This window comes from Chinchilla lanigera, unplaced genomic scaffold, assembly GCF_000276665.1.
Source record: "Chinchilla lanigera isolate Chin_1 unplaced genomic scaffold, ChiLan1.0 scaffold00007, whole genome shotgun sequence".
Lineage (NCBI taxonomy): Eukaryota > Metazoa > Chordata > Mammalia > Rodentia > Chinchillidae > Chinchilla > Chinchilla lanigera.
Window position 1 is genome coordinate 35,127,502 of NW_004955408.1, and position 27,630 is coordinate 35,155,131.

General features: G+C 38.9%; 1 protein-coding gene across 1 annotated transcript; it reads right to left on the bottom strand.

The window, feature by feature from the left end:
• Positions 1–265: 265 nt before the first annotated feature.
• On the bottom strand, positions 266–27,630 carry LOC102005777. Its single transcript, XM_013507575.1, is given in 6 exon segments — positions 266–659; positions 2,487–2,673; positions 15,485–15,633; positions 15,635–15,767; positions 26,290–26,382; positions 27,414–27,630. Coding segments are annotated over 6 exon segments (1,173 nt in total).

The window sequence follows — 27,630 nt, forward strand, 5'->3', positions numbered from 1 at the left end:
AGGTAGTTAGTGCATTCACTTTTTTTCTTTGGCAGTGCTGGGGATGGAAGCCCGGAACTCAGGCATGCTAGGCAGGTGCTCACCACTGAGTTACACTGCCAGCCCTCTTTAGTGCATTTAGATATGGTGCTCAGAAAGTGATTTTTGAACTAAGGGTGAATACATGAAAGGTAAAAGATAGAAAAATATTTAGGAAAAAAAAGAAAATATTTGGGAAAAGATATTTTAGGTAGGGGGAAAGAAATGCAAAGGCCGTAAGGCCTTGTTAAAGGAGCAGCAAGGAAGCCAACCAACACACAGTGGTGGGCTCCATGGGAGAGCGGCAGAACAGGGCTGAGAAGTAAGCAAGGGCTGCCTGTGAGGGCATCGGGAGGCCACAGGCAGGACTCTGGGTTTCATTCTCTGTACAATGAATCAGCATTGAAGGATTCCGGGGAGGGATGATGTAATGTTTTGCCTGATAGTTTAGAACAGCCTGTAGCAGGGAGAAGGGGTCAGAGAGACAGAAGGGGTCAGAGAGACCAGTTAGGGGGCCAGAACTGAGGGAATCTATTATCACACTGCGTGATGGCTTGACAGTGGTGGCAAACGTACGGCGTGTGTGCCTCAGCCAGTTGTTTGCTACCATGGAAAGCTCTAGAAGGCTTGCTATCACTGACCTAGAGTGACAGTGATACATGTCAGGAGGAAAAAGGATTCTGGGTAAATTTTTGACAAAAGAGGCAAAGATTCCAATGATGGCTTTGATGCAGGTCTTCTAAGGTGAGTTTCCATGAAGCTTATGCTTCAGGGCCTGCCACTTTTACCACTTATCCAAAATAAGTATTCATTTTTGCATCCAGTTTTGTAGTCTTTTTTCTTCAAGAGAGCTCCATTAATATGTGCAACTAGGAAAAATCTAAGTCATTTCCTGAGTGTGAAAGAAAAAGAGAGCCAAGAATGATGTTTCCTAGGTTTGGGCCAGAGGAGCATTAGGAGTGGGACCCGGGGTTCCCTGGGACAGGAACAGGTTAGAATGGATCAGAATTCCATCCTGAGCATACAAAAGAAAGGCCTACCTTCTCACCCTTCTCACCGTTAGGCTTCTGGCTCTGAAGCTTCCTCACATTTAGGAATTCTTTCCCAGTTTTTCCTCCTTTTATTGAGCTCCTGCTTGTTCTTCCAGATTCACTCTTCCATGGAGTTGATTTCCTATGTTCCAGAGAGAGAAAACTGGAAGCTCATGGTAGGTCTCGAAGTTTAAAAAATTACACGTGTGTGAATGCTTTAGGTGGAGGATTGCCCTCCTGTTTGCTTTGGTCATCTGATTGCCTTGGCCCCCTTAGTATTTGTAACACCTGGGTAAGTCTTACAGCCATCCAAATGTCTGACCCATGACCTTCCCACATTGTTCTACTTGCATCTGTCCTGTAGCTGTTGCAGGTTAGGCATTTAGTAAATATTTACTGAATTGAGGAAGGAATCAGGTTCTATTTTCTATACAGATATACTCACCACCAGCAGGAGTTTGGTCAAGGAAAGTTTTACATATTTTCACACTGGTTTTTTTCTCTGTTACATTTTTTCCCTTTAATGAAAATTTAAGGTTGAAGAAAAAGAATACAAGGGTAGTAAAAGAGAATGTTTCTCAACTACTGGCAATGTTATTGGACCTGATCTCAAATAGTCCTCTGAGTTTGTTTTATGAAAAAGTAAATATTTCACATTAATCCCAGTGAACAGAAAGTAAACTTGATCTTTTCTTTGTCTCGGGCTATGTGAAATAGACCAGTTTACTTTTAATTAAAAAGAAAGGAGAAGACTTGAATAAATATTTTAACTATAGAATGTTTGACAGGTTTTATTAATAAAATCCACCCCCAAGTCCAATGGAGGCCAGACCTTAGGACTGGGAACAAGAACAAAGTAAACCCACTGTTTATCAGAATATTTCTAAACCTATTCACTGTTCATGGTACAAAAAATGCAGCAAAGTCTACGAGCAGCTTCACAAAGAAAGGCCGTGGTGAGACCAGATGACTCACTGTTTGTTTGATTCAGCAGTTGTAATACACATTCTTGCCAGTTTGTTTTGTTCCCACTTAATTCCCAACTTCTCATCTTCTTACTAATGGAAAATCAGTTTTGAAAAATTGCTCACCAAATTGCCTTCTCTCAGTCAAAATTCTCACAACATAACTGTGATTGATTAAGTACTTTGAATGCCGGGTCTTGCTAAATTATCTCTGGGAAACAGAGGAGAGAAGGGGGATAATGCACACAACAGTTCACTGATGTGATAGATCATTTTTTCTCAGTGTATTATAAAATCAGAGTGAGGTTGAAGAAACAAGATTTGCATTTTCACCTCTCTCTCCATCTCTCCTTTTGCAAACTCTCTCCAAGGAAGGAGAGATATCCAAAAAGTGTTGTGCAAACTCCAAGTGTCCAGCTCATATCTGGTCTATTCTACAGATTCACGTAGAAGAGGCTACTTCTGAGCCTACCTTGCCTGCTGTATCTCTGACTGTGGAGTTACGGCATATCTGACTTTTATATAGTTTCTGGATTCTCTGATGCTCGGGGCCAGGGCTGTGCAAGCGTAGGCTTTATCAGTAGCTCTGACACCACCCATGATTTTGTCAGAAGACTCCATGGCTCTATGTTTCTCCATAGTTCTCATTCTCCATAGCACTGAAAATAAATACCTGAAAGGCATCTTTTCAGCTACCTTATAGCCAAAGAACAAGACAATAGCAACGAGGAAGCCATTATTCATGATTAGGGTCTCCCTGAATGGAGGGAGTCTCTGCCCTGCTGGAAGGGCAGGAAGTGGGTGGGAGGGAAGATGCTTCCCTGGAGACTCGCTAGCTCCCTTCCCCAAAGTGTGGAGACTGGTACAGGCCCCAAGGTGGGGGTGCCCACAGATGCTGTCCAAGGGGGAACTACCTGCCCTTCCCTTGTGGACTCAGAGAGTCCAAAGATGAGGACAGGGCCTAGGCTGAGGCCGATGACACTGCCATTCTCGCCTCACATTAGGCGGCTGCCGTGCTCCTCAGAGCAAGGTGGATCCATTCATACTGAGAAAAGGATTTCTCTCCTTCAACCTGGAAGTTGCTTCTTTCTTTCTAAAGTCAAAGAATATGTATGTGTATTTTTGTATATGTAAGTGTATATTGTGTAACACTACAAGAGCGTATAGAAAGATATTCAGTATTGGACATAGAACATATACTATATATAATACATATTCACATATATATGAACATATACTATACAATACCTATTCATGTATATGAACATATACTATGTATAAAATACATAGTCACGTATATGAACATATACTATATATAAAATACATATTCATATATATAAATGTCTACTGTATATAAAATACATATATATATAGAGAGAGAGAGAGAGAGAGAGACAAAGAAAAAATCCGTGTATTTTTGTGCATGTCCATTTAATGGATGTTGCAACCCTGTCCATGGCCAGAGAAATAATTAACCTTCTTTTCTTCAGTAGACACTAAGGCACCCCACTCAAAATGACAATGCATCACTGAATCAGATTTTCTCAACTCTGAGAGAATTGTTCCCTAATACTCACAGTATATAAGGAATTCTGCTCCATGCATCCACAATGAATTAACTTATATGTATGCACCCAGAATGGTGCCAGTTATGTGCCAACGGTAGCATCGTCCTTGGAAGAAATTGCTTCTCACATAATTTTCTGTGCCCTGCCTTCTTGCAGAAATCATTCCCTGTTTAGAGTGTAAAAAAGGTAAGCAATAGGAATGGAAAGAGGTGAAAGAGTATGCGTCTCCCCTGCCTGTGGAAGCTGACTTGGCAGTTTCCTCCCCTCGACCCCCTGCCTTCACCCCCAGAGCAAGAGGCTTCCTGCTCAGACAGCAAGGCACCAGCAAAGAGGTGCATCTCAGCATTTGAAAGTGCATTTTGGAAGCAATCCAATTCCAATTCGGCTGACAGTGAAGTGTGTCAGATTCCTTTGCCTAGGGAGAGACTTAAAACCATCCATTTATATAGCAATATAAAATGCACTTCACTTTATAACATGTGCAGATGCTGCCTAGGTAATCAAAACAGTCTAATAATAAAAGTCTGAAGAAGATATACTCTAAAATCTGATGTATTATTGATGCTAGAAGGGAGTAATATCTTCTTGCTTTTATGTATTCGGCTCTTGGCAGCCCTGTCTGATTGGTAGTTTACAGGACTGAACTAATGTTTATGATTAAGAAAAAGCCCAGTTTTTCAACATTTATTACGCAGTTGCTATGTGCCATGGTACTCCTAAGGACTAAATAGAATCATACATCTAATGGTAGCTTAAACATAATTCTGGTGGTGAAAATGATAACATCAACAGTTGTACTTTGCCTCCCTACACTCCCTTCCCCTCTCCAACAACAGCTCCTGACTCTTCCTGCAGATTTGGTGCCTACTCAGTGAGTCCCTGAGGATGAAGCATCTGACTCAAGCCTGAGACACTGGGCGCACTGCACCTTCCTCTGTCTATGCGAAGTGGTTCAGAGATCAGCAGCAATCTATACTGGCTGAGTCAGAATAAATCTCAGGACTTGCTGAAAGACACAGGAAAGATTTTTCTCTTTTGAGTTGAGCTGTAACTTCAGAAAATGTAGAGCTACAACTGTCCCAACAATCTTGTCACCCTGAAGGGACTGCCTGGAGCTCCTGGACGAACTAAATGAAGACAGAATAAAGTCTAGACAAAGGAAAGATAAACAAAGGAAAGATAAACCAAGTGTTAAGGACACAGGTTTTTTTTTTGGTTTTGCTTTGTTTTTTGGTCTTTTTTAGACAGGGTCTCGCTACGCAATTCGGGCTGCCCTTGAGCTCACTTTGTAGCCCAGGCTGGTCTCAAACTCGCAACTCTCCTCCTGCCTCAGCCTCCTGAGTGCTGGGATTACAGGCATGTGCCACCATGCCCGGCAGGGCACAGTTTAAAGTCTAAATCCTGCCACATCTGAAGCCAGCCCAGCCCTTTACCTTTCAGTTTGCTAAGCCAATAAATTTGCATTTTGTCCTTAGCCAATTTGAGTGTGGCTCTATGTCATTTGAAACCAAGAACTAATGTATGCAAAAGATGGTGCTGACAATAACCATAATACAAAGATTGTGGGTATGCGGGATCCAATGAAAACTTTATGTGACAGAGAAAATGCTATTAGGTATTAAAAGCATGTAGATCTTATGGAACAGTTGCCTTGACAGAAGCAAAGCAGAAACAAATGATCTAAGACTCAGGGAACTATTTATAACTTTTGGCTTACTCTACTAATCTAGGTGCCAATAGGGTACATGAGACAAGCACCACACACAAGACACTAACGCCCTCAGGCTCTAGAATAGGAGGACACTTTCCTGGTCAACCTTGAGAAGCCCAGGATGAACAGGTCTAAAAAAATAGATTCAGACCTGCTTGGTGCAAATAACAGAGATGTTCCTGTAAGGTATAGTACTAGCGGCTGTGGAGAGAGACCATGGCCTTAAAGCAACAATGTCAAAATGATAAATAAAACGGACCATCTTCAAAGGTCAGAGATATTGCATATGAGAGGCAAAACTACATTTCCTTGCATTTCTGTAGAAGAGCCAAAGAAAGGATTCTTTGTGTGAAGGTAAACAGACTATTATTTGGGTAGCTGCTGTGTTCCAGCAAGTTGTATTCAACCCTATTCTCATTTTCTTACCTCTCAGATGAAGTGCTGCCCTCCTCCTTTGACAGCTGTCTCACATTACATACCTTGGAGACTGGCCTGGAGCTTACCAGATTATTATTTTTCCCTGCTACTTTGTAAACACTCAGTTCCAAAGTGTGGCTGGTTAGGAGACTGCTTATCAATTTCTCCACTCAGTCGATTTTCCCAAGTAATGACAAACAGCTAATATTGGGAGAAAAATTTCCCCTCAGATTCTAAAACTCCTGGGGTCCCCGAGTGGCACTGCATCATTTGCTGCAGAATAGGGATTCTGAGGGGAAGAGAGTAGCTCTGCTGAGAACTCAGAGCTGTACCACTGAAGATACTGTGTCATTCCACAGATGCATAGGAGGGGAACTTGTCTTTCCAAAACTACAGTACTGATTGTAAACCTATAGTACTGATTGTTTCCTCTATTATTCTCCAGAATATACCTATCTCCTTCGGGTAGTATGCAGACTCTCTTTTCACAAGATGGCCACAGAACTATCTCTGGCTGTGGCAGTGTGAACTTACCACTCCTGCTTTAAGATCTATGGGCTCTTTCTTTACTTCCCATCTCCCTATTCCTAGGCAGAAGCTGTGACTGCTTTGACCAAAGGAATACATAAGTTCTACTGTGTTGGTTCCAGGTGTAGACCTAAGTATTAGTTCTTTGGCCCTGGAAATCTAGCTGCCTTGTGTACCGTGAGTTTACAATGTTGTGAAAAGCCCTAGGCCGCAAAGAGAATTTCTGGGAGCTGAGACACCATCCAAAGAGAGAGAGAGAGAGGGAGAAAGCATGAGAGACAGAAACAAGAACCAGAAATATAAGTGAAGGAGCATTTGGATAATGAGCTGAGTCCAGTTTTCAGATGGACCAGAGCCAGCCACTGTCTGACCACAACTGCCCGAGAGACCTGAAGTTGGGAACACCCTTCTGGGGCTCCACTCAACTCCCAGAAACATGAGATAAATAATAGATTATTTTAAGCTACAAAAATTTGGGAATGATTTTGTAGGATGCAGTAATGGATACTTGGGATACTGTGGAATTCAGGACCAGATCAAATGGAAGACAATGGCACCAGAGGAACTTTGGGAGGTAGCTTTATTACGCTACTGGACTGGGGAGCCCTGAGGTTCAAATCACCACCATTGTTTTGAGGTTACTAATTGCATATATAGGTTTTCAGGAGGAAGTACAAAAGGCAGATAACATTCTATTCTTGGTTACACACGTCTGTGTTACTAATTGCTAGGCAAAATTTACTCTTACAGAAACTAATAAGGTTACTATCACGTAACATGGGGGAAGAATCAATCATTGTCTGAGACTGGGCAGAGGTATCCTTGAGGTGATAACTCTCTGGGACTCGAAGGTAGGCAAAACACCACTGTTTGGCTAAGCCGCACTTATCTTGCACTGGCTCCAGGACTGCCATGGCTCATTAAGTCCTGTAGGTCCCTGATCATGAGAACTCACTGTGCTTCTGTGTCATCCTTGAACAGCATTGGAAATATACTAGTGTCAGAAACATAGGATTAAAATTTTCATTACTTTTAAAATAGCCTCTACAGGAACAGACAGGTAATTTGCCAATCTGAATATCCTTAAAGTATAGTGGATGTTGTAGATGTATTAAGAATTCTGAATTAATTAGTAACCACCATATAGACTAGAGCTCTTTGTAGCAAGCAACAGAGGTTGATCCTGGCTGAGTGAAACAAAAAGTTTCTTGAAAGGATAAAAATGCCAGGTGTGGTGGTATATGCCCATAATTCCAGCACTATGGGATGCTGAGGCAGGAGGACTGCTAGTTTGAGCCCAGCCTGGGCAACTTAGTGATTCGACACAATCTTACCACAAAATAAAATAAAACAAAAGGGCTGGGGTTCTAGTTTAGTGCAAATGCCTTGGACTCAAGTTCCAGTATCATTAAGAAGAAAAGGATGGAGAATAACTCATAAATTGTCCTTTAGCCAGAAGATTGAGCTCTAGACTTAAGCAGGAAAACACTCAAAGAAATGGGCCAAAACCATTTTACAGAGGAAAGTACTGACCTATTGCCAAAGAAATGACAGGAAACTCCCTGTCCTGTGGTCTTATGTCACTAGCTCCTGTGCTAGACACTTTGCAGGAGGATCTTTGCAGGCAGATCCTGTCGAGGAGGCCCCCACCATGGCTGCACAAGGACCTGGCAAAATGAGCACACATTTTTAGACTTTGTATTGAGTGATAATCTTTCTCCTCACCAAAGTCAGAAGGCATAGGGGTGACTACTACAAAGATTTATAAGTCAAAGAACCAGAAAGAATGACAAAGGGCTCACCACTGCTACCAGGAATCAAAATTTTATTATAAGTTTATGCACACACACACGTATATATATGGGAAAAACCATGTATTAAACACTCTGTGGATAGAGAAGTGTGTGAAGCTGAGCTGAAAAGAAAAATAAGGAGTGAAGGGGCACAGCGAAGGGGCAGGAGTGAAAGAGCGAAGAGGCACAGTGTGTCCCTCGTGCCTGCTGTGTGCAACTGTGAGGTGTGCCTGGTGACTGGCTGTTATGACCACGGAGAAAGCCATCAATAGGCTGGAGAGGTCCAACGGGATTTCCATGTCAGGCTGCCGTAATTTAGTATCTCCCAGTCATATAGGAGCTAAGTAATGTTTACAAAAATAGGACTGTGGCAGAACACAACGTATGTTTGTGTGTATGATTTCACAAACCTCTGTAAATTAGGTGTTATTACATAAGTTGTCATTTCATAAGTTAGGAAAAGGAAGCTCAGCAAATAAGAAATTTGGCCCAGTTGAAATTAAAATAAGTGTTAAGATGAGGTTTGAAGCTTACACAGTTAAGCTTTTTTTTTAAAATTAATGTGGCACTGGTAATTAAACCCAGGCCCTCCCACATGCTGAGCAAGCATTTTACCTATGAGCTACACACACAGTCATACAGCCAGGTTTTCAGAAGTACCAAACAAAAAATGAATAGTCAGACACAATTTTTAAATTCAAATGCCTCAAGTACCAAATTTAAGTTTCTAAACTGGAGTACCAAGGTATGACTGTAGTTAAGTGAATAAAAGTGCTTAAGAGAGAGCCTGCCATGAAGTGAGCTAAGTTCAGTCTTCTGAGGCTGGAGGAATCCATCAAATACTCTGCAGCTGATAACGGGAAAACTCAGAGGATGATGTTCACAAGCCAGCCAGTAAGGTCAGGGGCTGTGATGTGCATTAGGAGTGATAACTTCATGTAAGTGGACACAAGTTGGCAACCAGGTTTTAGACCCTTTGAGAACATTACCTTCTGGCCAGGTCTGTATTAAGATATGATTGCTAGCTATACTTCTCTACAAAGCTAGACAGTTGAGATACTTTCATGGGAAAGAATGAGGCATTACCACTGGATAAACTCCTACCATTTAGCAAACACAGGCAAGAACTCAGTGCATCACTTCCATCTGGAACTAAGTGATTCTTTCAGGGGTTTGTAGAACTGATGTGACTTCTTAACACATAATTTGCCTGTTCTTGGAGCGGCGGTTCATCCTGAGCAGGCACAGATTCACCTGGAGAGCTTGTTGGAGCAAGACTGCTGGCCAGCCTTGCAAGACTTTCTCATTCTGTAGGTCTTGTGTAGGCCAGGAGAATTTGCATTTCTGAAAGCCTTAGAGCACTGATGTCCGAAGAGGATGCCTGGACACAAGGGAAAATCTAGCTCCAGTTTGTTTTATATGGCAAATCTGAGGTCAACATTTTTTAACATTCAAAATCAGTGGATTTTCAAATAAATATTTTTCAAAAGTCATATTGTTTCTTTGTGTGAATTTCCTGTCCCTATACTAAAGAAGTTCCTTATTTTGAAATATGAAGAACAGACTACTTCCAGTTACAAAAAACACTAATTCTGTTTAAGTGAGTATTAACATGCCTAACATGTTTTCAAGTATTTGTGGGTGTACACTTATATGTGTTTCCCAGAGCACAGTTGTTTTACTAATGCCCAGTATCTATTCATATATATATAAGATATACATATTCATATATATATATATATATATATATATATATATATATATATATAATCATTAATAGAATATCTACAATAAGATTCCAAACAGTACTTTCGGTTTTGACTTTTTTTCTCTAAACTGTTTTAAAGCAAATATCAGGCACTTTTTATTGATTCAGTTCTGCAAACTTCAGCATACATCTTTTAAAACTGTGAACATTTTCTTACATAAGTGCAATGCCAATATCAAAATCAACAAAGATAACAATATTCTTTTGTATCATTTAACTGCAGGTCATATACAGGTTTCCTTGATTGCCTCAATCCCATCCTCACTTTGATCAGCACTGTGCATAATAATCAGGATCCAAATAAGGCCCATGCATTGCACCTGGTTACTTGTCTCTATGTATCTTTTAATACAGAGCAACTCCTTCTATGTTATCTTTTTCTCTTTCTCTTTTACCTTTTTCTTAGTCTTTTTTTGTTCCAAGCCAAACTGTATCCAGCTTCTTAAAGACATTTTTCATAAACAATCATGATATTTCAGGCAGGACGTGGGCACACACTCATCAACAGTATAGAACAACTTTCAAACTCCCTTCTTGGGTGGACTACTGAAAACCAGAAACCCACTGTAAAATCCAGTGAAATCTTCATCTGATGCTCTGAATAGGGAGTTTAGAGTGAGGATTGACATTTTGCATTTAGCATGCTTTTTGAATTAATTAAGTTTATTGCTACAATTTAGGTATATACAATGATCACATTCATTATAGGGGTTTGTATCTGAGCATGATATAACTTGATTCTTTTTGCTCCCATTCACCTGCCCTACCTTCAACTGCCCTTCCCTTCCCTATTTACAAAAGCATTGTTTCCATTTTTCCTTCTTTTCTTATCATTTTTCTTTTCCCTTCTTTCCCCCTCCCCTTCCTTTGCCCTCCCCATTCCATTTGAACATTTTTTTTCCTATTTCATGATATTTTTTATACGTTTTGGCTCTTATTTACACTTTCAGTTTCTCACACCAGTGAAACAATGCAGTATTTACACATGTGTGTCTGATTTACTTCACTTTAGAGTGTGGCTTCAAGGTGCATCTATTTAGCTAGAAATGTCTCAAGCTGATCCTTCTTTACTCTTTATAGCAGAGTAGTACTTCACTGTATACCCAAATCTTTATCCATTCATCAGTTGATGGGCATTTGAACTGCTTCCAAGAGTTAGCTATTACACACTGTGCCACTATAAAATAGGTATGCATATATCACTGTGGTATGATGATTTTAATTCTTTTGGGAAGATACCAAGAAGAGGAATAGCTGGGTCGAATAGAACCTCTAATCCTAGTTTTCTGAGGAATCTCCACAGTGGTTGCATCAGTCTACACTCCCACCAATGATGGAGAAGGGGTCCTTTCTCACTGCAGCTGTGCCAGCATTTGTCTTGGTTGATTTCTTAATAATAGTCATCTCAGCATTGTTTTAATTTACATCTCTTGAATGATCAGTGAGGTTAAACATTTTTTCATATATTTTCTGTTTGTATTTCTTCATCTGGGAAGTGTGTATTCATCTCAAATGCCCATTTTTGGATTGGACCTTTAAATTTGGTGGGGTCTGATTTTTTTTTAGTTCTTTACATGTTCTAGGTAGTAGTCCATTCAGGAACAGCTGGCAAAAATTTTTTCTACACTGTGGGTTGTCTCTTCACTCTGTTGGTTATTTCTCTTGCTGTGCAAAAGCTTTTCAATGAGATGAGATCCCAGATGCTGATTTTGTGCAATGGGGGTTTTGATCATAATGTCTTTACCTATATCGATGTCTTCAAGAGTTCTACCTATTCTTCCTTATAGATTTAATGTTTCTGCTTTAATATATAAAACTTTGATCAAAGATCCACTCTCTTAGTTTAGTGCATAATGAACAATATGAGCCTAGTTTTAATCTTTGGCATGTGGAAAGCCAGTTTTTCCAACACCATTTATTAAAGAGGCTATCTTTCTCCCGCTGAAGGTGTTTGGCACCTTTGTTAAAGAGAAGGTAGTTGAGTATATCTGTAGATATTTCTGCATCTTCTAATTTGTTGCACTGATGCTCAGGTTTTTTTGTTTTGTTTTGCCAGTACTATGCTGTTTTTATCAAAATAACTTTGTAGTATAACTTAAAGTCAGGGATTATGATGCCTTGCCTTTGTTGCCCTTTGTTATTCTAGGTCTCTTCTGGTTCCAAATGAATTTGAGGATTGTTTCATCTAATTCTGTGAGGTATGCTGTTGGAACTTTGATCAGAATTGCATTAAATCTGTATAACATTTTTGGAAGTATGACCATTTTCACTATATTTGTTCTTCCTGCCCAAGAACAAGGGACTTCTTTTCATTTTCTGATATCCTCTTTAATCTCCTTTTTCACAGTACTGTAGTTTTTAATGTAGAAGTCTTTTACTTCCTTCGTTAGATTGATTCCTAGGTATTTCATTGCTTTGGATGCTATTGTGAAAGGTGTTATTCCCCTAATTTCTCTCTCAGTGAGTTTGATATTTGAGTACAGGAATGTTATTGATTTTTGAGTGTTGACTTTGTATCCTGGTAAGCTACTGAATTTGATTAATACATCTAGAATTCTTTTAGTGGAGTTTCTAGGGTCTTCTATGTAGAGAACTTTGTCATCTGCAAATAATGATAATTTAACTTCTTCCTTTCCTATCTTATTCCTTTTCTTTCTGTTGTCTAATTGCTCTGGCTAATGTCTCCAGGACTATATTGAATAAGAGTGGTTACAGTGGATATCCTTGTCTTGTTCCTGATTTTAGAGTGGAAGCTTTCTCTCTTTGTCCATTTAGTATGATGTTGGCTGTTGGTTTCTCATAAATGGCTTTTATCACATTGAGATAAAAACCACCTGTTTCAATTTTCTGTAGGGTTTTTTATTATGAAGTTGGACCTGTCAAATGTTTTTTCTGTGTCTATTGAGACAATCATACAGTATTTGTCTTTAGCTCTGTTAACACCGTGCATTTCCATACATTGAAATATCCCTGAATCCGTGGGATGAATCCTTGGTTGTGGTACATGATCTTGATTATTTGCTGTATTCTGTTTCACAGTATCTTACTGAGGAGTTTTGCATCTATACTCATTAGGGAGATTGGCCTGTAGTTCTCTTTATTGATTGCATCCTTCTCTGGTTTTGGTATCAGTATAATTGTAGCTTCCAGGAATGAATTTGGGAATATTGCTTTTGTTTTAATTTCATTAAAGAGTTTGAGGAATAGTGGTATTAGGCCTTCTCTAAATTTCTCATAGAATTTAGCCATGGCCTGGGCTTTTCTTTGTCAGTAAGTTTGTAATTACATTTTCAATTTCATTGACTGATAGATATTGATTTATTTAGAAGTTTTATATCTTCTTGATTCAGCTCTGGTAGTTCATATGTATCTAGGAATCTCTCCATTTCTTCTGCATTTTCCATCTTATTAGAATACAAGTTCTCAAAGTAGGTATACACGATCTCTCGGGTTTCTGTGGGATCTGTGGTAATTTCATCCTTTTCATTTCTAATTACATAGAATTGAGTCTTTTCTTTCTATTTTTTGACAAGATTGACTAAAGGGTTTGCTAATTTTATTTACTCTTTCTAAGAACCAATTTTACCATTCATTGATTCTTTGTACTGTTTTTTGAGTCTCCATTGCATTGATTTTTGCTCTGATCTTAATAATTTCCTCCCTCTAATGAGCTTTGTGCTTGACTTGCTCTTCTTTTTCCAGAAACTTGAGTATCAACATTAAATTGTTTATTTGAGCTCACTTTCTTTTCCTGATATAGGTATTTGCTGCTATAAATTTCCCTTGTAGGCCTGCTTTCATTGTGTCCCGTAAGTTCTGGTATGTTTTATTGGCATTATTATTTAATGGTAGAAACTGTATAATTTCTTCTGTAACCCATATGTTTATGAATTTCTTGTAATTTCTTCTGCCTTTGATTTCCAATTTCATTGTACAATGGTCTGACAATATGCATAGGTTAATTTCAATTCCTTTGCATTCACTTAAGCATGTTCTATGGGATACTATGTGGTCTATTTTGGAGAACATCCCATGGGCAGCTGAGAATATGTCTTCTGATGTTGTGGGGTGGAACACCATGTAGACATTTACTAAGTCCATTTGTTTTAAAGTTAAGTTCAGCTCTAATATTTCATTGTTGATTTTTGTCTAGTTGATCTGCCAATTTGTGACAGTGGGTTACTGAGAACCCCATTATAACTGTTTCAGTGCTTATTTGTTTTTTCTTGTTTGTTAATATTTGTTTTATATGCTTGGGTCCCCTGGTATTTAGTGTATATATATTTATGATTGTTATCTTTTTCTCTTGGATTGTTCCCTTTACAAGTGTGTAGTGACCTTTTTTGTCTTTCTTAATCAGTCTTGGCTTGAAATTCACTTTGCAAATAGAATAGCTCCACTTGCTTTTTTGCGGGGGGAGGTTCCTGTTATTTGAAGTGTTGTTTTTCATCTGATTTTCAGTCTATGAATTTCTTTTTGAGTTAGATGTATTTCTTATATGCTGTATATTGTTGGATCTTGCTTTTTGACCATTCTTCCAGTCTGTTTCTTTTGATTAGTGAATTGTTATGATGGTTATGAATGTATTGACCTATCCTTGTCATTTTATTTTCCTGTTCTTGGCTTGCTCCCCCACCCATTTAATTGTCTTGCCTGGTAGATTCCTTCTGTTGTGGTTCATGGATTTGTAATCCTTGCTATCTGTTAGAAGAATGTCCTTGAGAATATTTTGAAGTAGTAGAGGTGTTCATGAATTTCCTCAGGTGTTCTTTGTCATGGAAGTATCTTATTTTTCCATTTATTTTGAAAGATAGTTTTGTTTTTTTGTTTTTTTTTTTGGTACCAGGAATCGAACTCAGGACCTTGCACTTGCCAGGCAGGCACTGTGCCCCGGAGCTAGATCCCCAGCCCTGAAAGATAGTTTTGCAGAGTACATGAATCTGGTATAGAGATTATTTTCTTTTAGGGCTTGAAATACTTCACTCCAAGCTCTCCTTGACCTGTGGGTTTGTGTTGAGAAATCAGCCATGATTCTAGTGAGCTTTCCTTTATAGAGGATCTGTTTCATTTTTCCTATAACAGCTTTTAATATTTCGGTTTTTTATAACTCTTTGGGCTAAGGGAGTCAAGTCTATGTTCATGGCTGTGAGAGAGAAGAGGACATGAAAATGAGTTTGAGATTTCCCTCACCACAAGGTGTTTATGCCAAGGTGGCTATGTGTATCAACATCAGGAAATTTCTATTGGTTTATTGAAAGGAAAAGTTGATGTGTAGCTTTTTTATGACTCTTACATGCTTATACCTGGTTATCTGAGTAACCACTTTGAAGATAACATTATGTAATATAACAACCATTGTTATTCTCCTATTGCCTTGTTTTGAAATTCTCTTTCATTTGTATTGTTTTTGTTAACTATTTTCTAGGTTAGTTAGAACCTAGAGAGAGCCAAGAGGAAGTCTTTCAAAACTAGCAAGGATATGTATTTTCCCTACATAAATCTAGCTTTGGAGACATTCTATTAGTGACATAAGTTCCTTTGCCAAAAATAACAATAATGTGTTCTATGTGCTAACAATATAGCTTTTGAAAAATAAAACAAAATTCTACATTTCTATGAAATTTGATAAAAACAGCATTTCAAACTGTACAGTGCCTAGAAAATAGTTAACGAAAATACACACACTTCTCTTGGCATGTTCAGCACCTTCAAGTTTCTGTGCCTGGTCTGTTTTGTTATCTCCATTTTCTGCAGCACTGTACCCATCCTTGTTGATGTCCACTTTCCCCTTTTATCTTTTGGGTACCTTCCTTCTCTTCTTTGCAGGGGTTTTTAGGCTTGTGCTCTGGCTTTGGAGAAGATTTAGCAGACAACCTGGCAAATTTTCTCTGTGGTTTGTCCTCCACCTTGGCTTTATCTTCTTTAGCAACCACTTCAGCCTTGCTCTTGGGCAAGATGGTTATGGCAGCTGGATTCAGGTTATGGGGGTTAAGAGGCAGTGTTCCATGGCTTTGATCCGGGGATCTTCTTCACACTGCTCCCTTTTCTTTAGTTTTAATCTCAGTGAAGCATTGGCAAAATAAGCCCTGCTGTCTCATTGAATGGCCCATTGTCTGTTTTTGCTTCCTGGTGACATTGTTTAACATTGTCCCTTATCCATGTATTTCCTATAGACTGCAGTTAGATGACAAGATTGATTGAAATTTATTTTTTATTTTATTTCTTTTTTTTTTATTTTTGAGAAAGGGTTTCAATTTGTAGTGCAGTATGGCCTTGAACTCACTAAGAAGTCCAAGCTAGCTTTGAACTTGCAGCAATCCTCCTGCCTCAACCACCCAAGTGCTTGGATTACAGGTGTGCACCACCATGCTTGGCTAGGATTCATTAATTTTTCTTTGTTTTGAAGAGAAATAAGTAACAAAATAACAATGAAGACAAAAACAAAACAACACAAAAACAACAGAAATAACACAGGATCTCAAAACAAGATGATAGGAATCAATAGTCATTGCTACACTACACATTGGTATCCTGAATGAAGATGCTCAGACCACCAGATGCAAGAATGCAAGACTGATCAAACAAAGACAATAACAAGTAACACAAAAACATTAGAAACGATATAGAATTTCATTAAACAAATAGTAGGAATTCAACAAAGGTCATCATATTGCACATTGCTGTCCTCAAATTAGTTCTTCTGACTACCAGATATAAGCATGCAAAATTGGCCAAGAAAAAAACACAAAAATCTGAAAAAACCCCTAAGCATTAACTGTTCCTTTCAATAAACCAATAGACATTAGCCATACACTTATCCCAGCTATCCTTGTACATACATATATATTTTTTCTTTTTTTATTTTAAAGAGAAAAGAACAAAATAACAAAAACAAAGGAATAAAAAATAACAAAAACAATACAAATGAAAGAGAATTTCAAAACAAGACAATAGGAGAATAACAATGGTTGTTATATTACATAATGTTATCTTCAAAGTGGTTACTCAGATAACCAGATATAAGCATGTAAGAGTCATAAAAAAGCTACACATCAACTTTTCCTTTCAATAAACCAATAGAAATTAGTAGTACAATTATTTTAGCTATCTTGTGTGTGTGTATATATATATCTTGTGTACATATTGTGTGTATATATATATATATACATATTTTCCCTTCCTTCTTTCTTAGTTGTTCTTTTCTATTTGGCAGTTTCTTTCCCTTTCACAATACCCACCGTAGCTTTCAGATTTTATTTACTCTTTCAGGTTCTTACAGTAGGGAGGAAATATGATATTTACACATGTGAGTCTGATTTATTTCACTTACGAATATGATCTCTAGTTGTATCTGTTTACCTGTGAAACCCTCGAGTTTATCATTCTTTATTGCTGAGTAATACCCCATTGTATAAAAATACATTTTTTTTTGTCCATTCCTCAGTTGATGGGCACTTGGGCTGTTTCCAAGATTTAGCTATTACAAATTGTGCTGCTATAAACATGGGTGTACATACACTGTGGTATGATGTTTTCAGTTCTTCTGGAAAAATACCCCGAAGGGTAATAGCCGGGTGGAATGGGACCTTTAATCCTAGTTTACTGAGGAATCTCCATACTGATTTCCGCAGTGGTTACACCAGTCTCCACTCCCACCAACAGTGAAGAAGGGTTTCTTTTTTCCCAGAGTCCCTCCAGCATTTGTAATTAGTTGATTTCTTGGTGATAGTCATTCTTTCTGGGGTAAGATGGAATCTCAGTGTTGTTTTAATTTGCATTTCTCAAATGACTAATGATGTTGAACATTTTTTCATGTATTTATTTACCATTAGTATTTCTTCTTGTGAGAAGTGTATATTCATCTCAGATGCCCATTTTTGGATTGGGCCTTTGAATTTTGGGGATGTGATTTTTAAAAATTCTTTATATGTTCTAGGCAGGAGTCCTTTGTCTGAGGGGCATTTGGCTAAAATTGTTTCCCAATTCATGGCTTTTCTTTTCACCCTGTTGGTGATTTCTTTTGATGTGCAAAAACTTTTCAATAAGATGAGATCCTAGTCTTTGATTCTTTGAAGTATTTCCAGTGCACTGTGGTTTTTGTTCATGAACTCTCTACCTACCACTATGTCTTCAGGATTTCTACCTACTTTCTCTTCCAACAGATCTAGTGTTTCTGTTTTAAAATTTAGATCTGTAAGCCATTTTGACTTTATTTTGGTGCGTGGTGATAGGCTTGGGTCTAGTTTTAGTGTTTGGCATGTGGAAAGCCAGTTTTTCCAGCACCATTTATTAAAGAGGCTATCTTTCTTTTCCAGTGCACATGTTTGGCCCCTTTGTCAAGGATAAAGTGGCTGAGCATCTTTGAGGTATGTCTTCATTTTCTAGTCTGTTCCTTGATCTTCAGGTCTGTTTTTTTTGCCAGTACCATGCTGATTTTATCACAGTAGCTTTGTAGTATAATTTCAAGTTGGGGATTGTGATACCTCCTGCCTTGCCTTTTTTTCCCAGGATTGCTTTTGCTATTGTAGGCCTCTTTTGGTTCCAGATGAATTTAGGAATATTTTCTCTAGATCTGGAGGTATACTAATGATATTTTGATAGGGGTTTCATTAAATCTGTATAACAGCTTTGGGATTATGTCCATTTTCACAATGCTGGTTCTTCCTATCCATGAGCAAAGAATATCTTTCCATTTTCTAAAATCCTTTTTGATCTCTTTTTTCAGAGGTCTATAATTTTCACTGTGTAGATTTTTCTTCTTTTGTTAGATTGATTCCTAAGTATTTCAACTTTTTGGATGCTATTGTAAAGGTTCTGTTTATTTGTTGTTTGTATAGTGGAATGTTTCTGCTTTTTGTGTCTTGACTTTGTATCCAGCTGTGCTTCTGAATTTGTTTATTAATTCTAGGAGTCTTTTGGTGGAGTTTTTGGGATCTTCCATGTAGTGTATCATGTGTTCTGCAAATAATGATAACTTCACTTCTTCCTTTCCTATCCTTATTCCTTTTATTTCTCTCTTTTTTTAAATTGCCCTGGCCAATGTTTCCAGAACTATTTTGTCCATTTAGTATGATGTTGATTGTTGGTTTGTCATAGATGGCTTTTACCAATTGAGATAAAATCCATCTATTCCAATTTTCTGTAGAGTTTTTTTGTTTTTTTTTTTTAATCATGAATGAGTGTTGGACTTTATCAAAAGCTTTTTCTGCATCTATTAAGATGATCATCTGATTTTTTTCTTTGGCTCTGTTGATATGATGTATTATATTTATTGATTTGCATATATCGAACCATCCCTTCATTCCTGGAATGAATCCCACTTGGTCATGGTGTATTATCTTCTTGATTTGCTGCATTCTATTAGCTAGTATTTTATTGAGAATTTTTGCATCCACGTTCATTAGGGAGATTGACCTATATTCTCTTTTTTTGGTTGGGTCTTTCTCTGGTTTTGGTATCAGGGTAATTCTTGCCTCCTGGAATGAGCTGGGGAGAATAGCTTTCCTTTATATTTCATGAAAGAGTTTGAGGAGAATTGGTATTAAATCTTCTCCAAATTTCCAGTAGAATTCAGCTGTGGATCAATCAGGAACTGGGCTTTTCTCTGTTGGTAAGTTTTTTTAAGTTATATTTTCAATTTTGTTGTCTGATATTGGGTTATTCAGGATTTTTATATCTTCTTGATTCACCTTTGGTAATTCATACATATCTAGGAATCTGTCCATTTCTTCTGAGTTTCCCATCCTATGAGAGTAACAATTTTCAAAGTAGGTATTAATGATCTTCTGAATTTCTACAGGACCTATAGTGATTTCACCCTTTTCATTCCTTATTGCATGTTTTTGAGTTTTTCTTACATTTTCTTTAATAAGGTTGGCTGTAAGTTTATCATTTTTATGTACTTTTTCAAAGACACAACTCTTCGATTCATTAATTCTTTGTATTGTCTTCTTAGTCTCCACCGTGTTAATTTCTGTGCTGTTCTTTATAATTTCCTCCCTTCTGTGGGCTTTGGGCTGGACTTTCTCTTCTTTTTCTAGACGTTTCAGGTGCAGCATATGGTTGTTTATTTGTGTTCATTCTGTTCTCTTGATATGGGAATCCACAGCTATAAATTTCCCTCTGAGGTCTGCTTTCATTGCATCCCACAGGTTCCGGTAGTTTGTATCTGCATTTTTATTTGATTGTAAATATTGTTCATTTTGTTGCTTGATTTCTTCTGTGACTTATTGGTTGTTTGGGAGGATGTTATTTAATTCCCATGTGTTTATGGAGTTTTTGCAATTTCTTTTGTCATTTGTTTCCAATTTCATTGTGTTAAGGTCCAATAATATTCATGGGATAATTGCAATTCCTTTTCATTTACTTAAGCATGTTCTATGGGCTAATATATGGTCTATTTTAGAGAATGCTCCATGTGCAGCTGAGAAGAATGTGTATTCTAGATTTTTTTTTTTTTTTTTGGTATCACGCATCAAACTAGTGACCTCATGCTTGCTAGGTAGGTTCTGTACTGCTAAACTATATCATCAGCCAAAGAATGTGTATTCTAATGTTGTTCTGTGCAATACTCTGTAAAGGTGTACTAAGTCCATTTCTTCACACATTTAGTTTATTTCTGTTATTTCTTTGCTGACTTTCTGTCTAGTTGATCTATCTCTTAGTGCCAATGGGGTATTAAAATCCCCTGTTACAATTGTGCCATTACTTATTTGACTTTTTCATGTCTATTAAAATTTGCCTTATATAGTTGGCTTCTCCTACAGTTGGTGCATATATATTTATGATTGTTATCTCTTCCTCTTGCAGTTTTCCCCTAACAAGTATGTAGTCACCTTATTTATCTCTTTTGATAATTCTTGGTTTGAAGTTCACATTACCTGCAAACAGAATAGCTACTTCTGCTTTATTGTGGGTTCCTGTTGCATGGAGTATTGTTCTCCATCCTTTGACTTTCAGTCTATGGATTTCCTTTTGAGTTAAATGTGCTTCTTATGTATAGCATATTGTTGGATTTTGTTTCTTGATTCACTCTGCTAGTCTGTTTCTTTTTATTGGTGAATTAAGGCCATTCACATTAATGGTTATTACTGATATGTATTGACATCTTTATCATGTTATTTTCCCACTGTTGGTTCTATATATTCCCCCTCTGTTTAATTGCTTATCTTGCTTGGTGATTCTTCTCTGTTGTTGGTCTTCAAATTGTGATCATTTTTATCTCTTTGTAGAATATGCTTCAGTACTCTTTGTAGGATTGTTTTGGTGTTCCTGACTTTCTTCAGTTGATATTTGTCATGGAAGTATCTTATTTCTCCATCAACTTTGAAAGGTAGTTTTGCAGGGTACAGCAATCTGGGTTGGAAGTTGTTTTCTTTCAGGACCTGAGATACTTTGCTCCAAGCTCTCCTTGACTTGGTGTTTTGTGCTGTGAAATGGGCAGTGATTCTGATGGGTTTTCCTTTATAGGTGATCTGTTTCTTTTCTCTAATAGCTTTTAATAGTCTGTTCTTTTGTTGAATTTCTGAGATCTTGATTATTATGTGTCTGGGCATAGATTTATTTTGGTATGGCTAATTGGAGTTCTAGATGCCTCACTTAACCGCATGTCAGGTTCTTCTCCCATGCTTGGGAAATTTTCTGCTATTACTTCTACAGATAGTCTTTTTATGTCATTCATGTTGCCTCCTGCTTTTGTTGACATGTATTGGTCTTATATTGTTTTGCTTTGCCTCATCTTGCAGCTGCTGAATTGTTATTTTCTGGTTCCTTGTTATTTTTAAGAGGTTTCCTTTTACAATCACTAGCTGCAATGCTGTATTCAAGACCTGAAAGTCTATCTTTCATTTTGTTGAAACGGTTTTGCCAGGTTTCAACATAATTTTTAATTACCTAAATATCTCTTTGAATATGTTTCATGCATTCTAATTCTTTCCTATACTGTTCATTCAAAGTTTCCATCATTTTTCTGTGTTTCTCTACTTTTTTACCTGTCTTCTTTTGATATGGTGAGCAATTCTTCTATTATGGTTGTCTTTTTTATCTGAGCAATTATTTCTGAACTTATTTCCTATATAGAGTGATATAGTCAGTTCTTTACTTGATTTGCTGTCATTTCAGAAATTTCTGTTGTGTGACTTCCACATTCTTCCATGTTGATGTTTCTTGGACTTGTTCTAGGTGGAGTGGAGGGCTGAGATTGCATTTTTCTCCTTCTTTTTGTCATTTTCAAATCTCTCTAGTTTTCCTGGGATTCAGGGTCATTCCTGCAATGGTGGTAGAAGGTGGAGCATGGGGTTTTGTGCTCCTAGAAAGCAAACTGGGGCTTCCTGGAACCCAGGGTCCTTCTGGTGATGGTGTTGGGTGGTGGAGCATGGGGTCTCAGGCTCCCAAGCAGCTTGCCAAGTCTTCCCAGGACCCAGGGTCCTTTCTGCAATGGTGGGATGGGGCAGAGCAAGGGGTCTTGGGTTCCCAGACAGTTCACGGAGGCTTCCCCAGACCAAGGCAACTTCCCATGATGGCAGTGCAGGCAGTGGTCCTAGGCACACCTGGTCAGGTCACTGAGGCCTCCTGGGTCTGAGGCTGGATTGATTAAATGTAAAATGAACTATTTTTCAGCAAGAATATCTGGTAGGTTACACTGTACCATCTCAGGAGACCCATGTTTGGTTGTCCTCCTTTTTTCTTGTTTGTTTGTTTAGTTTTGTTGGGACAAGGACTTGCTATATAGCCTGAAGGTCCTCAAACTCATGATCTTCCTGTCTCAGCTCCCAAGTGCTAGACTTCCAGGTGTGGAATTCTACCATGTATGGCTGTCCAAATTAAGAGGTGCTGAGTTCCCTCAGTGGGTTTAGGTAGGACTATGTTGATTCTTCTGCAATTACTTATCTGCCCTTTATCTCTTGGTTTCACCTACTAATGACTATTCAGGCAGGGCTCTTGCATCCCCAGAAAAATACCACAGGGCTGAAACAGAGTTTCTTTCATTGCCAGTGTCACCCCCTCTTTTCTCTCCCTTGCCTTAGCAGAGTGCAGTATGGGGGCGTTGACGTCAATCAGCTCAGGGCAGTGGGAGTACTCTGGGGCTGGAGAGCTCCCATTTTGGAAGGTGACTTTCTAGCACTTTCTGCACTTCCCACAGGCATCACCTTCAGTTTTCCAAGATGATGGGCCGTGTTGCTGGAGAGATGGTGTTTAAGTACATCATAGTATTTACTAGAACAATAATTGAGAGATGTCCCTAGGGCTCTTTGTTCATTTCATTCTCAGGATACTTTCTATTCTATTCTTTGCAAGCCATTAAAGCGTCTCTGTGTATAGAATGTTATGGTCACATTCTCCTATGTTCAGAACAGTCCTGCACATTTTCCTGCATATATGCAGAAGCTTTGCAGTTTCTTCTTCAATGCATAGTGGCCTCTTCCTTCCCATTTCTTTCATTTCCTTCATTACAAAGACTAATATTTCTGTTGCATTTTTCAGTTTCAGGAAATTTCAAACTATTGTATTTTTCATGGTGACAATTCTCTTTCTTTGTAAAAAAAAAAATACAGCTTCTTTTGAGATTACTTGGATAATAACTGACCAGCAAAGATAACTTACAGTTCATGAGAGACACAATATTTGCTTATAGTGTTTTTCATGCGTGAATCACTGAACCAATTTCTAGAGGACAGAATATGTATACTGTATAGCAGTGGTGGTGAACCTACATTATTTGTGTTTCTTTACAGACCAAAGAAGTTAATATATGTTTTTTTTTTCCTAAGACCTTAGTATTCAGGTTTAATTGTACTGTTGGCATTTTATGAAAAATAAGTGGGTGTTGTATTGCAGTTTGGACACTCATCTCTAAAAAGTTTGCCATCACTGGTATATAGGTACATGATCGAATCCAGACAAAATTCTGAGCACAGGAACCACATCCTGGTTACAGGGCCCCGCATCTTTTGCTCTTCCCTCTTCCCTTCTTCCCTTACCTCTGAATGCTATTAACTGTATTACTGCTGCTTTTAATTCTTCACCCTCATTGCCAAGGCCAAGGACTAGATTTGTTTTGTTTTGTTTTGTTTCCATGTGCACTGCAGACGTTGAAGTATAGCAGTTTCTAGCAAGCATATTTGGCTCAAAAATAGTCTCCAGATGAGTGGATGATGGTTGCTTGGATGGGAGTGATAAGTAGGAGGCTTGCCACAAGAAGAAAAATACTATCTTCCAAGGCAGACAATGATTTGCAAGTAAAGAGAATCAGGAAGGGAAGCTTTCAGTATTTTAGATAGACCCAGGGAGAATGCATCTCTGGTGCCCAGGGTCATTTCCCTTAAGTCTTGTGGACTTTCTTCTCTTTTGTAAAAAGCCTTAACTTTCCAACTTACCAGGGCTACCCTCACCCTAGGATGATGGTTGAAAAGAGGATAGTAAGGTTGGGAGGAGTAAAAACTTACTCTCAGGATCTTAAGCCCCCATTTTAACCCCATGTTTGGAGCTCTCTATTGAAGGCCTGACCTCTCACTTGAACTAGACCCCTTCTCTGGTTTTTGGAAGAATAAGGCTGGGTCCAGAGAATGCTAAAGGTTTAGCATTCCTTGTCATCTTTGGGAAAGGAGACTACCCCTTCTCTGCCCCTAATTTTGTTTTTAGATTGAATTTTTGGTTGTTTTTTCACTGACAACAACCATCCCTTTATTTCAGACCTGAGGGACTATTTTACCTTCACAGGAAGTTGTAGAGGGGGGACTCCAGGCTCTAGAGAAAGGGTTAGGAGGTTGAGCCCTGCTGCAGGTAGTGAGAACCAGTTCCCCACCCTAGGCCTGTTCTTCTGGGTAGTGTGGGTGGCACATGCAAGGGTAACATGTTTAGGCAAGTTGGGCCTCCCCAGACTCATCAGAACTGAACACCACCTTACAGAGACACAAGGTAGACTCACCTTGTGCTTAGTGACTGATGTGATTGGTCCTTGGCCACAGCTCATTTTCTTGAATCAGAATAGCAACAATGAGCTCATTTGGCTCAAATTTTGAGACATACAGAGCACAGGCACCTCACAGTGAGCCTTCTGCCTGGAGGCCAAGAGTATGCTGAACTATGAGGGCAGCTGATAGCCTTTCCAGTGCCAGCCTTATGGGGGTGGGGGTGAATTTGCTGCTGCTGAGCTATCTTTTTGCTCATGAATTGTTACATGAGCCTATTAAGAAATGCCAAGCTGTTTCCAGGTGACCAAGTTCTCCTGTCTGTCCTGGTGCCTCCAGGACATAAAAGACCTGATCATTCTCTACAGTTTGCTTGATATAAACCAGCACATCCTGCTTTTAAGCAGCTTGTGCACGATCCTTTGCAGACACAGGACTGGAGTGGAGGCTGAAAGGAAAACAGGGAGGAGAGCACAGGGCTTCAAAAAGTATGGACTGATTTAGTATTAGAAATTTAGTTTTACTTTTCTCAAGAAAAAACAATCCCAAGGCAGTACTAAGCTGTTCTGACTTTTAAATGAATAGAACATTGAATTTAGAAGAAATAAAGTTTGTATTCAACTCTACCTTTTCACTCCCATGTCTGGGAGGATGAGAGACAGGAAGGCATGCATGTGTAGTCTGAAGAGTAGAAAGGATACCAGGGGGAAGGAAGAAAAGGTGCATTTTGTGATATTTCCTAAGCCAAATCTAAGCAGGGAAACTTACCAAGGGGCAAATTTTATCTTAATTATAAATAGAAATGCTTTTTAATGTTATAAAATGTTTATAACATAAAATTTATCATTTTGACCATTTAAAAATACACGATTTAGTAACATTAAGTACATTTTCATTGTGCAATGATTGTCATCTTGTGTCTCAGATGGATTTCATCTTCCAAACTGAAACTTTGTGCCCTTTGAACAATAACTGCTTCACTCCCTCCCCAGCCTTTGGTTTTTATCATTCTATTGTTTATCCCTATGAATTTATATGTTTTAGGTACATACCTCCTTTATGTGAGATCACACAGTATATAACCTTCTCTTTATGGCTTCCTTAACCAAGGAACATCAAATAATTATGACATTTTTGAGGTCCATCCATATTGTATGCTATAAACTTCTTTTATAAAGCTGAACAATATTATGTTGTATGCATGTACAGTTTATGTATCTATTCATCAAAAATGGATACTTGGGTGGTGTGCCTGTGTGTACAAATATCTGAGTCCCTATTTTTCTTTTAATATGAAGAAATATTTTTAAGTTAACTAAATCAAGTGAAGGGTCTTTCTACTCTTGAAGACTATAAGTTCTCCTTTACTAGACTAACATAGTTCCAGAAAAATATTCACCCTTCAAAGATACTATAGAAAAGACTCCCATTTCTAGGCAGTACATGTGACTAATTAGTGATCCCCAAATTTAGCTACACATATGGGCAGCATCTAACAATCACAGAAATTGTTACTTAACACCATAGAGGCAATCTGACACCGTGTGTCTCCTGGTAGGGTGCCCTACTGTTGTCATTTACCTGATTCCTGCCAAAAATGATCAACCTGAATCTCATCATGAGAAAACAAATCCAGAGGGTCACTCTGCAAAAATGACAAAAATGTCAAGGTTGCTAAAGGCAGAAAAAGAAAGAAAAGGTAAGGTTAGAACCTGTCCTGAGTTAGGGGAGACTAAAAGAGTATGAACACTAAAAGTGTTACATACTCTTGACTGGCTTCGGGATGGAAAAACAAGTATTAAGAACATTATTGAAACAACTGGGAAAGTTTGAATATGGACTGTCAGTTAGATAATAGTATTGTGAAAATGTTAAATCTTCTGAGCGTGGTGTTATACAGAAGCTGAACAGGGGATTAGCCTTGTGCTTAAATGAAACTCTTCTAGTTTTTCTTTTTTTTTTTTTTTTTTTGGTTTTTCTCTGGTACCGGGAACCGAACTCACGACCTTGCGCTTGCCAGGCAGGCGCTTTGCCGCTGAGCTAAATCCCCAGCCCCCTCTTCTAGTTTTTCTAATAAGCAACTATCTCCAGCAGCTCGAAGAGGCCTGAAGAGAAGAGAATAGCAGGAAGTCTACTGTCGGGTCTGACAGGCGAGGCCACATCAGCAGGCATGGTGGAAACCACAGAAGAACAAAGCCAGGTCCATCTGCGCCACCCATCCTGAGAAACGTGACCGCACTTGCCCTGCCCTGCCCTGCCCTGCCCATTCAGAGAAGAACAACCACATCTCCGTCCCAAATTCCTCAAGGCAGCAACCTCCCCGCTGGCCTTTAAATCTTTTGCTCTTCCCTCGCTTCCCACTGACTCCACTCTCCACGTTCAGCCTGCTCCCACGGAATGATAAATGGCCATGGTTGCTTCTGCAGAGCTTTCTCAGGCGCTCTCTCTTCTCTCTATGCTGTTAACATATATGGTGTCCAAGCCAGGATCAGGTACCCCTCTTTAAAGGGGCTTCAAGCCCTATCATGAGCCCCCGGTGTCTTAAAAAGGCTTCAGAGACCTCACCCCATATACTCTGCACCAGCCTCAGATTGGCTAAGACTTCTCCCGCTTCCCTCTCCACGCCTTTAGCACCCCCTGTGCGTTTAAGGCTTTTCCTCTGTCTCTGGCTCCCTCTTCCCTGCCTGCTGAAGCCTCTGCCTCACGTGGTGTGGAGTGTGCGGAGCCCAGCACGGACCCAGTGCCACTGGCCACTGCAGCACAACATTTTCTTAACCAACACCCTCCTCCCCTCCACCTTCGTTTGCTTTGATGCCCGCCTCTGGAGCCTGGCCATGGGCCACCAAACCCTGGGCACCCTGTCCATTTGCCAGTCCTGGGCTGAGGGTCCCCAGCCACGCAGCCCCCACTTGCACCTGGCAT